Below are 15054 nucleotides of genomic sequence, written 5' to 3'. Positions count from 1 at the left end.
TCAAGACAAGGAACGTCTCAATGTCTCTGTCTGTCTTCTCTCCCAGTCAAGACAAGGAACGGCTCAATGTCTCTGTCTGTCTTCTCTCCCAGTCAAGACAAGGAACGGCTCAATGTCTCTGTCTGTCTTCTCTCCCAGTCAAGACAAGGAACGGCTCAATGTCTCTGTCTGTCTTCTCTCCCAGTCAAGACAAGGAACGGCTCAATGTCTCTGTCTGTCTTCTCTCCCAGTCAAGACAAGGAATGGCTCAATGTCTCTGTCTGTCTTCTCTCCCAGTCAAGACAAGGAATGGCTCAATGTCTCTGTCTGTCTTCTCTCCCAGTCAAGACAAGGAACGGCTCAATGTCTCTGTCTGTCTTCTCTCCCAGTCAAGACAAGGAACGGCTCAATGTCTCTGTCTGTCTTCTCTCCCAGTCAAGACAAGGAACGGCTCAATGTCTCTGTCTGTCTTCTCTCCCAGTCAAGACAAGGAACGGCTCAATGTCTCTGTCTGTCTTCTCTCCCAGTCAAGACAAGGAATGGCTCAATGTCTCTGTCTGTCTTCTCTCCCAGTCAAGACAAGGAATGTCTCAATGTCTCTGTCTGTCTCTGGGAGCGTCTGATAATATGCATATCCCTCTGAAGGAAATGAATAATGATAATGAATAATGAATACATTGACATTTAAGCCTGAGGATTGATCGTGTAAGATGTTAAATAAATACCTCCCAGTGGAAATACTACGGCTGCTTCCCAAACGGCACCCTATCTCCTATATAGTGTACTACTGTTGACCAGAGTCCCTATATAGTGTACTACTGTTGACCAGAGTCCCTATATAGTGTACTACTGTTGACCAGAGTCCCTATATAGTGTACTACTGTTGACCAGAGTCCATATTCCCTATATAGTGTACTACTGTTGACCAGCGTCCATATCTCCTATATAGTGAACTACTGTTGACCAGAGTCCATATCTCCTATATAGTGAACTATTGTTGACCAGAGTCCCTATATAGTGTACTACTGTTGACCAGAGTCCCTATATAGTGTACTACTGTTGACCAGCGTCCATATCTCCTATATAGTGTACTACTGTTGACCAGAGTCCATATCTCCTATATAGTGAACTATTGTTGACCAGAGTCCCTATATAGTGTACTACTGTTGACCAGAGTCCCTATATAGTGTACTACTGTTGACCAGTCCATAGTCCCTATATAGTGTACTACTGTTGACCAGAGTCCATATTCCCTATATAGTGTACTACTGTTGACCAGAGTCCCTATATAGTGTACTACTGTTGACCAGAGTCCATATTCCCTATATAGTGTACTACTGTTGACCAGAGTCCCTATATAGTGTACTACTGTTGACCAGAGTCCATATTCCCTATATAGTGTACTACTGTTGACCAGAGTCCCTATATAGTGTACTACTGTTGACCAGAGTCCATATTCCCTATATAGTGTACTACTGTTGACCTGAGTCCATATTCCCTACATAGTGTACTACTGTTGACCAGAGTCCATATTCCCTATATAGTGTACTACTGTTGACCAGAGTCCATATTCCCTATATAGTGTACTACTGTTGACCAGAGTCCCTATATAGTGTACTACTGTTGACCTGAGTCCATATTCCCTACATAGTGTACTACTGTTGACCAGAGTCCATATTCCCTATATAGTGTACTACTGTTGACCAGAGTCCATATTCCCTATATAGTGTACTACTGTTGACCAGAGTCCATATTCCCTATATAGTGTACTACTGTTGACCAGAGTCCCTATATAGTGTACTACTGTTGACCAGAGTCCATATTCCCTATATAGTGTACTACTGTTGTCCAGAGTCCATATTCCCTATATAGTGTACTACTGTTGACCAGAGTCCATATTCCCTATATAGTGTACTACTGTTGACCAGAGTCCATATTCCCTATATAGTGTACTACTGTTGACCAGAGTCCATATTCCCTATATAGTGAACTACTGTTGACCAGAGTCCCTATATAGTGTACTACTGTTGACCAGAGTCCATATTCCCTATATAGTGAACTACTGTTGACCAGAGTCCCTATATAGTGTACTACTGTTGACCAGAGTCCATATTCCCTATATAGTGTACTACTGTTGACCAGAGTCCATATTCCCTATATAGTGTACTACTGTTGACCAGAGTCCATATTCCCTATATAGTGAACTACTGTTGACCAGAGTCCCTATATAGTGTACTACTGTTGACCAGAGTCCATATTCCCTATATAGTGAACTACTGTTGACCAGAGTCCCTATATAGTACTACTACTGTGACTAGTCCATATTCCCTGTTGACCAGAGTCCATATTCCCTATATAGTGAACTACTGTTGACCAGAGTCCCTATATAGTGTACTACTGTTGACCAGAGTCCATATTCCCTATATAGTGTACTACTGTTGACCAGAGTCCATATTCCCTATATAGTGTACTACTGTTGACCAGAGTCCATATTCCCTATATAGTGACTACTGTTGACCAGAGTCCCTATATAGTGTACTACTGTTGACCAGAGTCCATATTCCCTATATAGTGAACTACTGTTGACCAGAGTCCCTATATAGTGTACTACTGTTGACCAGAGTCCATATTCCCTATATAGTGAACTACTGTTGACCAGAGTCCCTATATAGTGTACTACTGTTGACCAGAGTCCCTATATAGTGTACTACTGTTGACCAGAGTCCATATTCCCTATATAGTGTACTACTGTTGACCAGAGTCCCTATATAGTGTACTACTGTTGACCAGAGTCCATATTCCCTATATAGTGTACTACTGTTGACCAGAGTCCATATTCCCTATATAGTGTACTACTGTTGACCAGAGTCCCTATATAGTGTACTACTGTTGACCAGAGTCCATATTCCCTATATAGTGAACTACTGTTGACCAGAGTCCATATTCCCTATATAGTGTACTACTGTTGACCAGAGTCCATATTCCCTATATAGTGTACTACTGTTGACCAGAGTCCATATTCCCTATATAGTGTACTACTGTTGACCAGAGTCCATATTCCCTATATAGTGTACTACTGTTGACCAGAGTCCATATTCCCTATATAGTGTACTACTGTTGACCAGAGTCCATATTCCCTATATAGTGTACTACTGTTGACCAGAGTCCATATTCCCTATATAGTGTACTACTGTTGACCAGAGTCCATATTCCCTATATAGTGAACTACTGTTGACCAGAGTCCATATTCCCTATATAGTGTACTACTGTTTGACCAGTACTACTGTTGACCAGTCCATATTCCCTATATAGTGTACTACTGTTGACCAGAGTCCATATTCCCTATATAGTGTACTACTGTTGACCAGAGTCCATATTCCCTATATAGTGTACTACTGTTGACCAGTCCAGTCCCTATATATAGTGTACTACTGTTGTGTCCATACTACTGTTGACCAGAGTCCATATTCCCTATATAGTGTACTACTGTTGACCAGAGTCCATATTCCCTATATAGTGTACTACTGTTGACCAGAGTCCATATTCCCTATATAGTGTACTACTGTTGACCAGAGTCCATATTCCCTATATAGTGTACTACTGTTGACCAGAGTCCATATTCCCTATATAGTGTACTACTGTTGACCAGAGTCCATATTCCCTATATAGTGTACTACTGTTGACCAGAGTCCATATTCCCTATATAGTGTACTACTGTTGACCAGAGTCCATATTCCCTATATAGTGTACTACTGTTGACCAGAGTCCATATTCCCTATATAGTGTACTACTGTTGACCAGAGTCCATATTCCCTATATAGTGTACTACTGTTGACCAGAGTCCATATTCCCTATATAGTGTACTACTGTTGACCAGAGTCCATATTCCCTATATAGTGTACTACTGTTGACCAGAGTCCACTACTGTTTCCCTATATAGTGTACTACTGTTGACCAGAGTCCATATTCCCTATATAGTGTACTACTGTTGACCAGAGTCCATATTCCCTATATAGTGAACTACTGTTGACCAGAGTCCCTATATAGTGTACTACTGTTGACCAGAGTCCATATTCCCTATATAGTGAACTACTGTTGACTACTGTTGACCAGAGTCCATATTCCCTATATAGTGTACTACTGTTGACCAGAGTCCATATTCCCTATATAGTGTACTACTGTTGACCAGAGTCCATATTCCCTATATAGTGTACTACTGTTGACCAGAGTCCATATTCCCTATATAGTGTTACTACTGTTGACCAGAGTCCATATATAGTGTACTACTGTTGACCAGAGTCCATATTCCCTATATAGTGTACTACTGTTGACCAGAGTCCATATTCCCTATATAGTGTACTACTGTACTACTGTTGACCAGAGTCCATATTCCCTATATAGTGTACTACTGTTGACCAGAGTCCATATTCCCTATATAGTGTACTACTGTTGACCAGAGTCCATATTCCCTATATAGTGTACTACTGTTGACCAGAGTCCATATTCCCTATATAGTGTACTACTGTTGACCAGAGTCCCCTATATAGTGTACTACTGTTGACCAGAGTCCATATTCCCTATATAGTGTACTACTGTTGACCAGAGTCCATATTCCCTATATAGTGTACTACTGTTGACCAGAGTCCATATTCCCTATATAGTGTACTACTGTTGACCAGAGTCCATATTCCCTATATAGTGTACTACTGTTGACCAGAGTCCATATTCCCTATATAGTGTACTACTGTTGACCAGAGTCCATATTCCCTATATAGTGTACTACTGTTGACCAGAGTCCATATTCCCTATATAGTGTACTACTGTTGACCAGAGTACTACTGTTGACCAGAGTCCATATTCCTATATAGTGTACTACTGTTGACCAGAGTCCATATATAGTGTACTACTGTTGACCAGAGTCCATATTCCCTATATAGTGTACTACTGTTGACCAGAGTCCATATTCCCTATATAGTGTACTACTGTTGACCAGAGTCCATATTCCCTATATAGTGTACTACTGTTGACCAGAGTCCATATTATAGTGTACTACTGTTGACCAGAGTCCATATTCCCTATAGTGTACTATATTACTACTGTTGAGTCCATATTATACTGTTGACCAGAGTCCATATTCCCTATATAGTGTACTACTGTTGACCAGAGTCCACTATTCCCTATATAGTGTACTACTGTTGACCAGAGTCCATATTCCCTATATAGTGTACTACTGTTGACCAGAGTCCATATTCCCTATATAGTGTACTACTGTTGACCAGAGTCCATATTCCCTATATAGTGTACTACTGTTGACCAGAGTCCATATTCCCTATATAGTGTACTACTGTTGACCAGAGTCCATATTCCCTATATAGTGTACTACTGTTGACCAGAGTCCATATTCCCTATATAGTGTACTACTGTTGACCAGAGTCCATATTCCCTATATAGTGTACTACTGTTGACCAGAGTCCATATTCCCTATATAGTGTACTACTACTGTTGACCAGAGTCCATATTCCCTATATAGTGTACTACTGTTGACCAGAGTCCATATTCCCTATGACCAGAGTCCCTATATAGTGTACTACTGTTGACCAGAGTCCATATTCCCTATATAGTGAACTACTGTTGACCAGAGTCCATATTCCCTATATAGTACTACTGTTGACCAGAGTCCATATTCCCTATATAGTGTACTACTGTTGTCCAGAGTCCATATTCCCTATATAGTGTACTACTGTTGACCAGAGTCCATATTCCCTATATAGTGTACTACTGTTGACCAGAGTCCATATTCCCTATATAGTGTACTACTGTTGACCAGAGTCCATATTCCCTATATAGTGAACTACTGTTGACCAGAGTCCCTATATAGTGTACTACTGTTGACCAGAGTCCATATTCCCTATATAGTGAACTACTGTTGACCAGAGTCCCTATATAGTGTACTACTGTTGACCAGAGTCCATATTCCCTATATAGTGTACTACTGTTGACCAGAGTCCATATTCCCTATATAGTGTACTACTGTTGACCAGAGTCCATATTCCCTATATAGTGTACTACTGTTGACCAGAGTCCATATTCCCTATATAGTGTACTACTGTTGACCAGAGTCCATATTCCCTATATAGTGTACTACTGTTGACCAGAGTCCATATTCCCTATATAGTGTACTACTGACCAGAGTCCATATTCCCTATATAGTGTACTACTGTTGACCAGAGTCCATATTCCCTATATAGTGTACTACTGTTGACCAGAGTCCATATTCCCTATATAGTGTACTACTGTTGACCAGAGTCCATATTCCCTATATAGTGTACTACTGTTGACCAGAGTCCATATTCCCTATATAGTGTACTACTGTTGACCAGAGTCCATATTCCCTATATAGTGTACTACTGTTGACCAGAGTCCATATTCCCTATATAGTGTACTACTGTTGACCAGTCCATATTCCCTATATATTCTATATAGTGTACTACTGTTGACCAGAGTCCATATTCCCTATAGTGTACTACTGTTGACCAGAGTCCATATTCCCTATATAGTGTACTACTGTTGACCAGAGTCCATATTCCCTATATAGTGTACTACTGTTGTCCAGATTCCATATCCCCTATATAGTGTACTACTGTTGACCAGAGTCCATATTCCCTATATAGTGTACTACTGTTGACCAGAGTCCATATTCCCTATATAGTGAACTACTGTTGACCAGAGTCCCTATATAGTGTACTACTGTTGACCAGAGTCCATATTCCCTATATAGTGTACTACTGTTGTCCAGAGTCCATATTCCCTATATAGTGTACTACTGTTGACCAGAGTCCATATTCCCTATATAGTGTACTACTGTTGACCAGAGTCCATATTCCCTATATAGTGTACTACTGTTGACCAGAGTCCATATTCCCTATATAGTGTACTACTGTTGACCAGAGTCCATATTCCCTATATAGTGTACTACTGTTGACCAGAGTCCATATTCCCTATATAGTGTACTACTGTTGACCAGAGTCCATATTCCCTATATAGTGTACTACTGTTGACCAGAGTCCATATTCCCTATATAGTGTACTACTGTTGACCAGAGTCCATATTCCCTATATAGTGTACTACTGTTGACCAGAGTCCATATTCCCTATATAGTGTACTACTGTTGACCAGAGTCCATATTCCCTATATAGTGTACTACTGTTGACCAGAGTCCATATTCCCTATATAGTGTACTACTGTTGACCAGAGTCCATATTCCCTATATAGTGTACTACTGTTGACCAGAGTCCCTATATAGTGTACTACTGTTGACCAGAGTCCATATTCCCTATATAGTGTACTACTGTTGACCAGAGTCCATATTCCCTATATAGTGTACTACTGTTGACCAGAGGTATATTCCCTATATAGTGTACTACTGTTGACCAGAGTCCATATTCCCTATATAGTGTACTACTGTTGACCAGAGTCCATATTCCCTATATAGTGTACTACTGTTGACCAGAGTCCATATTCCCTATATAGTGTACTACTGTTGACCAGAGTCCATATTCCCTATATAGTGTACTACTGTTGACCAGAGTCCATATTCCCTATATAGTGTACTACTGTTGACCAGAGTCCATATTCCCTATATAGTGTACTACTGTTGACCAGAGTCCATATTCCCTATATAGTGAACTACTGTTGACCAGAGTCCATATTCCCTATATAGTGTACTACTGTTGACCAGAGTCCATATTCCCTATATAGTGTACTACTGTTGTCCAGAGTCCATATTCCCTATATAGTGTACTACTGTTGACCAGAGTCCATATTCCCTATATAGTGTACTACTGTTGACCTATATAGAGTCCATATTCCCTATATAGTGTACTACTGTTGACCAGAGTCCATATTCCCTATATAGTGAACTACTGTTGACCAGTCCAGTCCCTACTGTTGACCAGAGTCCATATTCCCTATAGTAGTACTACTGTTGACCAGAGTCCATATTCCCTATATAGTGTACTACTGTTGACCAGAGTCCATATTCCCTACTGTTGACCAGAGTCCATATTCCCTATATAGTGTACTACTGTTGACCAGAGTCCATATTCCCTATATAGTGTACTACTGTTGACCAGAGTCCATATTCCCTATATAGTGTACTACTGTTGACCAGAGTCCATATTCCCTATATAGTGTACTACTGTTGACCAGAGTCCTACTGTTGATATCCATATTCCCTATATAGTACTACTACTGTTGACCAGAGTCCATATTCCCTATATAGTGTACTACTGTTGACCAGAGTCCATATTCCCTATATAGTGTACTACTGTTGACCAGAGTCCATATTCCCTATATAGTGTACTACTGTTGACCAGAGTCCATATTCCCTATATAGTGTACTACTGTTGACCAGAGTCCATATTCCCTATATAGTGTACTACTGTTGACCAGAGTCCATATTCCCTATATAGTGTACTACTGTTGAGTCCCTATATAGTGTACTACTGTTGACCAGAGTCCTATTATAGTGTACTACTGTTGACCAGAGTCCATATTCCCTATATAGTGTACTACTGTTGACCAGAGTCCATATTCCCTATATAGTGTACTACTGTTGACCAGAGTCCATATTCCCTATATAGTGTACTACTGTTGACCAGAGTCCATATTCCCTATATAGTGTACTACTGTTGACCAGAGTCCCCTATATAGTGAACTACTGTTGACCAGAGTCCCCTATAGTGTACTACTGTTGACCAGAGTCCATATTCCCTATATAGTGAACTACTGTTGACCAGAGTCCCTATATAGTGTACTACTGTTGACCAGAGTCCATATTCCCTATATAGTGTACTACTGTTGACCAGAGTCCATATTCCCTATATAGTGTACTACTGTTGACCAGAGTCCATATTCCCTATATAGTGTACTACTGTTGACCAGAGTCCATATTCCCTATATAGTGTACTACTGTTGACCAGAGTCCATATTCCCTATATAGTGTACTACTGTTAGTCCATATTCCCTATATAGTGTACTACTGTTGACCAGAGTCCATATTCCCTATATAGTGAACTACTGTTGACCAGAGTCCATATTCCCTATATAGTGTACTACTGTTGACCAGAGTCCATATTCCCTATATAGTGTACTACTGTTGACCAGAGTCCATATTCCCTATATAGTGTACTACTGTTGACCAGAGTCCATATTCCCTATATAGTGTACTACTGTTGACCAGAGTCCATATTCCCTATATAGTGTACTACTGTTGACCAGAGTCCATATTCCCTATATAGTGTACTACTGTTGACCAGAGTCCATATTCCCTATATAGTGTACTACTGTTGACCAGAGTCCATATTCCCTATATAGTGTACTACTGTTGTCCATATTCCCCAGAGTCCATATTCCCTATATAGTGAACTACTGTGACCAGAGTCCCTATATATAGTGTACTACTGTTGACCAGAGTCCATATTCCCTATATAGTGAACTACTGTTGAGTCCATATTCCCTATATAGTGTACTACTGTTGACCAGAGTCCATATTCCCTATATAGTGTACTACTGTTGACCAGAGTCCATATTCCTATATATAGTGTACTACTGTTGACCAGAGTCCATATTCCCTATATAGTGTACTACTGTTGACCAGAGTCAATATTCCCTATATAGTGTACTACTGTTGACCAGAGTCCATATTCCCTATATAGTGTACTACTGTTGACCAGAGTCCATATTCCCTATATAGTGAACTACTGTTGACCAGAGTCCCTATATAGTGTACTACTGTTGACCAGAGTCCATATTCCCTATATAGTGAACTACTGTTGACCAGAGTCCATATTCCCTATATAGTGTACTACTGTTGACCAGAGTCCATATTCCCTATATGTACTACTGTTGACCAGAGTCCATATTCCCTATATAGTGTACTACTGTTGACCAGAGTCCATATTCCCTATATAGTGTACTACTGTTGACCAGAGTCCATATTCCCTATATAGTGTACTACTGTTGACCAGAGTCCATATTCCCTATATAGTGTACTACTGTTGACCAGAGTCCATATTCCCTATATAGTGTACTACTGTTGACCAGAGTCCATATTCCCTATATAGTGTACTACTGTTGACCAGAGTCCATATTCCCTATATAGTGTACTACTGTTGACCAGAGTCCATATTCCCTATATAGTGTACTACTGTTGACCAGAGTCCATATTCCCTATATAGTGTACTACTGTTGACCAGAGTCCATATTCCCTATATAGTGTACTACTGTTGACCAGAGTCCATATTCCCTATATAGTGTACTACTGTTGACCAGAGTCCATATTCCCTATATAGTGTACTACTGTTGACCAGAGTCCATATTCCCTATATAGTGTACTACTGTTGACCAGAGTCCATATTCCCTATATAGTGTACTACTGTTGACCAGAGTCCATATTCCCTATATAGTGTACTACTGTTGACCAGAGTCCATATTCACTATATAGTGTACTACTGTTGACCAGAGTCCATATTCCCTATATAGTGTACTACTGTTGACCAGAGTCCATATTCCCTATATAGTGAACTACTGTTGACCAGAGGTATATTCCCTATATAGTGTACTACTGTTGACCAGAGTCCATATTCCCTATATAGTGTACTACTGTTGACCAGAGTCCCTATATAGTGTACTACTGTTGACCAGAGTCCCTATATAGTGTACTACTGTTGACCAGAGTCCATATTCCCTATATAGTGAACTACTGTTGACCAGAGTCCATATTCCCTATATAGTGTACTACTGTTGACCAGAGTCCATATTCCCTATATAGTGAACTACTGTTGACCAGAGTCCATATTCCCTATATAGTGTACTACTGTTGACCAGAGTCCATATTCCCTATATAGTGTACTACTGTTGACCAGAGTCCATATTCCCTATATAGTGTACTACTGTTGACCAGAGTCCATATTCCCTATATAGTGTACTACTGTTGACCAGAGTCCATATTCCCTATATAGTGTACTACTGTTGACCAGAGTCCATATTGAACCCTATATAGTGTACTACTGTTGACCAGAGTCCCTATATAGTGTACTACTGTTGACCAGAGTCCATATTCCCTATTCCCTATATATATAGTGTACTACTGTTGTCCAGAGTCCATATTCCCTATATAGTGAACTACTGTTGACCAGAGTCCATATTCCCTATATAGTGTACTACTGTTGACCAGAGTCCATATTCCCTATATAGTGTACTACTGTTGACCAGAGTCCATATTCCCTATATAGTGTACTACTGTTGACCAGAGTCCATATTCCCTATATAGTGAACTACTGTTGACCAGAGTATATTCCCTATATAGTGTACTACTGTTGACCAGAGTTGACCCCTATATAGTGTACTACTGTTGACCAGAGTCCATATTCCCTATATAGTGTACTACTGTTGACCAGAGTCCATATTCCCTATATAGTGAACTACTGTTGACCAGAGTCCATATTCCCTATATAGTGTACTACTGTGACCAGAGTGACCTATATAGTACTAGTCCATATTCCCTATATAGTGAACTACTGTTGACCAGAGGTATATTCCCTATATAGTGTACTACTGTTGACCAGAGCCCCTATATAGTGTACTACTGTTGACCAGAGTCCATATTCCCTATATAGTGTACTACTGTTGACCAGAGTCCATATTCCCTATATAGTGAACTACTGTTGACCAGAGGTATATTCCCTATATAGTGTACTACTGTTGACCAGAGCCCCTATATAGTGTACTACTGTTGACCAGAGTCCATATTCCCTATATAGTGTACTACTGTTGACCAGAGTCCATATTCCCTATATAGTGTACTACTGTTGACCAGAGTCCATATTCCCTATATAGTGTACTACTGTTGAGTCCATATTCCCTATATAGTGTACTACTGTTGACAGAGGTATACACACACACACACACACACACACACACACACACACACACACACACACACACACACACACACACACACACACACACACACACACACACACACACACACACACACACACACACACACACACACACACACACACACACAGCCCTGTGATGAATACCACCTGTTAATCCAGCAGGACTCCAGTAAGCCCAGTGCCGTGACATTGATTTCTTTTCTTTTCTCGCTCATCCCTTTATCCCCTCGTTTTACATCCCTCGTTAGACTCCCCACTGACACAACACAGAGCTGATCTCCCTGTGTCAACATAGTAGGGGACACGCACACACACACACACACACACACACACACACACACACACACACACACACACACACACACACACACACACACACACACACACACACACACACACACACACACACACACACACACACACACACACACACACACACCAAGCAGACAGAGAATTCATTCAATTCAGCTGGTTATTACTGTGGTGTAACTGTTCATTCCCTCCTCTCTCCCTCTCTCCCTCTCTCTCCCTCCCCCTCCCTCCCTCCCTCCCTCCCTCCCTCCCTCCCTCCCTCCCTCCCTCCCTCCCTCCCTCCCTCCCTCCCTCCCTCCCTCCCTCAGTCTTTGAGGAGCCAGAGGACCCCTCCACTCGTTCATTTTTCTCAGAGATCATCTCTTCCATCTCAGACATCAAGTTTAGTCACAGCGGGCGCTTCTTGATGACACGGGACTACCTGACGGTCAAGGTGTGGGACCTCAACATGGAGACCAGACCGGTCCAGACATACCAGGTAGTGTACGCTGTGTGTTTTTTTGCCATGCTTGTGGCCGTGTGTGGATGCGTGCATGTGTGTGTGACTATTGATTGACTTTTGATTACTTCACACCCTAGACATGCTTCATGATGACATGTTCATCCCGTGCCTGACTGATGACACGATCACTCTGCGCCTGACAGGATCTGACCTTCCCAGTATGGCTGTCTTTGAACAGATAGTGTAGACCGGGAGTCACCTGTCACTGTGGGTCACTGTGGGGGGTTTACTAACAGTCAGTATTAGTCTTACAAATGAATCCAGGGTTCAGTAAGTCTTCCCTGGGGTAATTGGTAGGGAAGACAGATGATTGGGTTGAGTGAAGGGGAGGTTGTCTATGTCATTTGATTTGATTTATCTAAACACCTTGCTCTACAGAAGGGTAGTTTCATCGTTCATATCAGTGACAATGTAACAATAGTGATCTTGTTGTTTGTTCCCAGGTCCATGACTACCTGAGGGGTAAGCTGTGTTCTCTGTACGAGAACGACTGCATCTTTGACAAGTTTGAGTGTGTCTGGAACGGGTCAGACAGGTGAGTGTGATCTTGTGTGTGTGCGTGTGCGTGTTTGTGTGTGTGTGTGTGTTAGTGTGCGTGTGTTAGTGTGTGTGTGTTAGTGTGCGTGTGTTAGTGTGTGTGTGCGTGTGTGCTTGTGTTAGTGTGTGTGCGTGTGCGTGTGTGTTAGTGTGTGCGTGTGTGTGTTTGTGTGTGTGTGTGTTAGTGTGCGTGTGTTAGTGTGTGCGTGTGTGCGTGTGTGTTTGTGTGTGTGTTAGTGTGTGTGTGTGTGTGTGTTAGTGTGCGTGTGTTAGTGTGCGTGTGTGTGTGTGTTAGTGTGTGTGTGTTTGTGTGCGTGTGTGTGTGTTAGTGTGCGTGTGTGTGTGTGTGTGTGTGTTAGTGTGTGTGTGTGTGTTAGTGTGCGTGTGTGTGTGTTAGTGTGCGTGTGTGTGTGTTAGTGTGTGTGTGTTAGTGTGCGTGTGTGTGTGTTAGTATGTGTGTGTTAGTGTGCGTGTGTGTGTGTTAGTGTGCGTGTGTTAGTGTGTGTGTGTTAGTGTGCGTGTGTTAGTGTGTGTGTGCGTGTGTGCGTGTGTGTGTGTGTGTACAGTATGTGTGTGTGTCTGTGTGTAAATCTCCTCTTGTCTCTCTCCAGTGTCATAATGACGGGGTCATATAATAATTTCTTCCGGATGTTTGATCGGAACACCAAGAAAGATGTGACTCTGGAGGCGTCCAGAGAGAACAGCAAACCCCGGGCCATCCTCAAACCACGCAAGGTAATACTGTAACACATTTACATGTCAAATATGTGCCAAAACTCGTTTCTTTCGGGTTGATGGTATGTCCAAAAAAAGATTCTATGCGGTATATTTTGTAAGTCTTTGTATGGTTATTGGATAGAGAGAGTTAGAGTTGAAAGATAGAGTGCTGAAATAGCAGAGGCCAGATTGTAATCCATGGTATGTGTGCAGATTGCTAGACAACCCTAGGCCATTGATGGATTTGTTTTAATGGATTTGTGTAAGATTAGCAAATGTCCAATGTTAGGATTTTTTTTTACATGAAACTGAAGAGGAGGAAATACTAACAATCTGTGTTAGTATGTGCTCATGAAGTCTCTCCTGTCCTCACCTCCTCTCCTCACATCTCCTCACATCTCCTCTCCTCACCTCTCCTCACCTCTCCTCACCTCCTCTCCTCACATCTCCTCTCCTCACCTCCTCTCCTCAACTCCTCACCTCCTCTACTCATCTCACCTCTCCTCATCTCCTCTCCTCAACCATCCTCACTTCTCCTCACCTCCTCTTCTCACCTCCTCTTCCCACTTCCTCTCCTCTCTAGGTGTGTGTGGGTGGGAAGCGTCGTAAAGACGAGGTGACTGTTGACAGTCTGGACTTCAGTAAGAAGATCCTCCACTCCGCCTGGCACCCACAGGAAAACATCATCGCCGTGGCAGCCAGTAACAACCTCTACATCTTCCAGGACAAGGTCACCTAGGCAGAAGAGGAAAAGGATGGAGTGAAGATGGAGGGGAGCTAGAGAGATGAGGAGAGGAATGGAGGGGAGATAGAGAGACACGAGGAGAGGAATGGAGGGGAGATAGAGAGACACGAGGAGAGGAATGGAGGGGAGATAGAGAGACACGAGGAGAGGAATGGAGGGGAGATAGAGAGACGAGAGGAGAGGAATGAGGGGAGATAGAGAGACACAAGGAGAGGAATGGAGGGGAGATAGAGAGACAAGAGGAGAGGAATGGAGGGGAGATAGAGAGACAAGAGGAGAGGAATGAGGGGAGATAGAGA

General features: G+C 41.9%; 1 protein-coding gene across 2 annotated transcripts in view; it reads left to right on the top strand.

Moving 5' to 3' along the window:
• Positions 1–14848, top strand: part of LOC123994175 (serine/threonine-protein phosphatase 2A 55 kDa regulatory subunit B beta isoform-like) — a 107583-nt gene extending 92735 nt beyond the window's left edge. For both annotated transcript variants that reach the window (XM_046296702.1, XM_046296703.1), the window contains exons 7-10: positions 12563–12732; positions 13200–13291; positions 13905–14028; positions 14594–14848. In XM_046296702.1, the coding sequence (XP_046152658.1) occupies positions 12563–12732; positions 13200–13291; positions 13905–14028; positions 14594–14749 (542 nt within the window). In that variant the 3' untranslated portion in view covers positions 14750–14848. The remainder of the gene's footprint in view (positions 1–12562; positions 12733–13199; positions 13292–13904; positions 14029–14593) is intronic.
• The last annotated feature ends 206 nt before the right edge of the window (positions 14849–15054 follow it).

The sequence above is a fragment of the Oncorhynchus gorbuscha genome, linkage group LG13 (assembly GCF_021184085.1).
Source record: "Oncorhynchus gorbuscha isolate QuinsamMale2020 ecotype Even-year linkage group LG13, OgorEven_v1.0, whole genome shotgun sequence".
NCBI lineage: Eukaryota > Metazoa > Chordata > Actinopteri > Salmoniformes > Salmonidae > Oncorhynchus > Oncorhynchus gorbuscha.
Note: the sequence above shows the minus strand (reverse complement) of the source record. Positions and strands in the feature narration are given on the sequence as shown.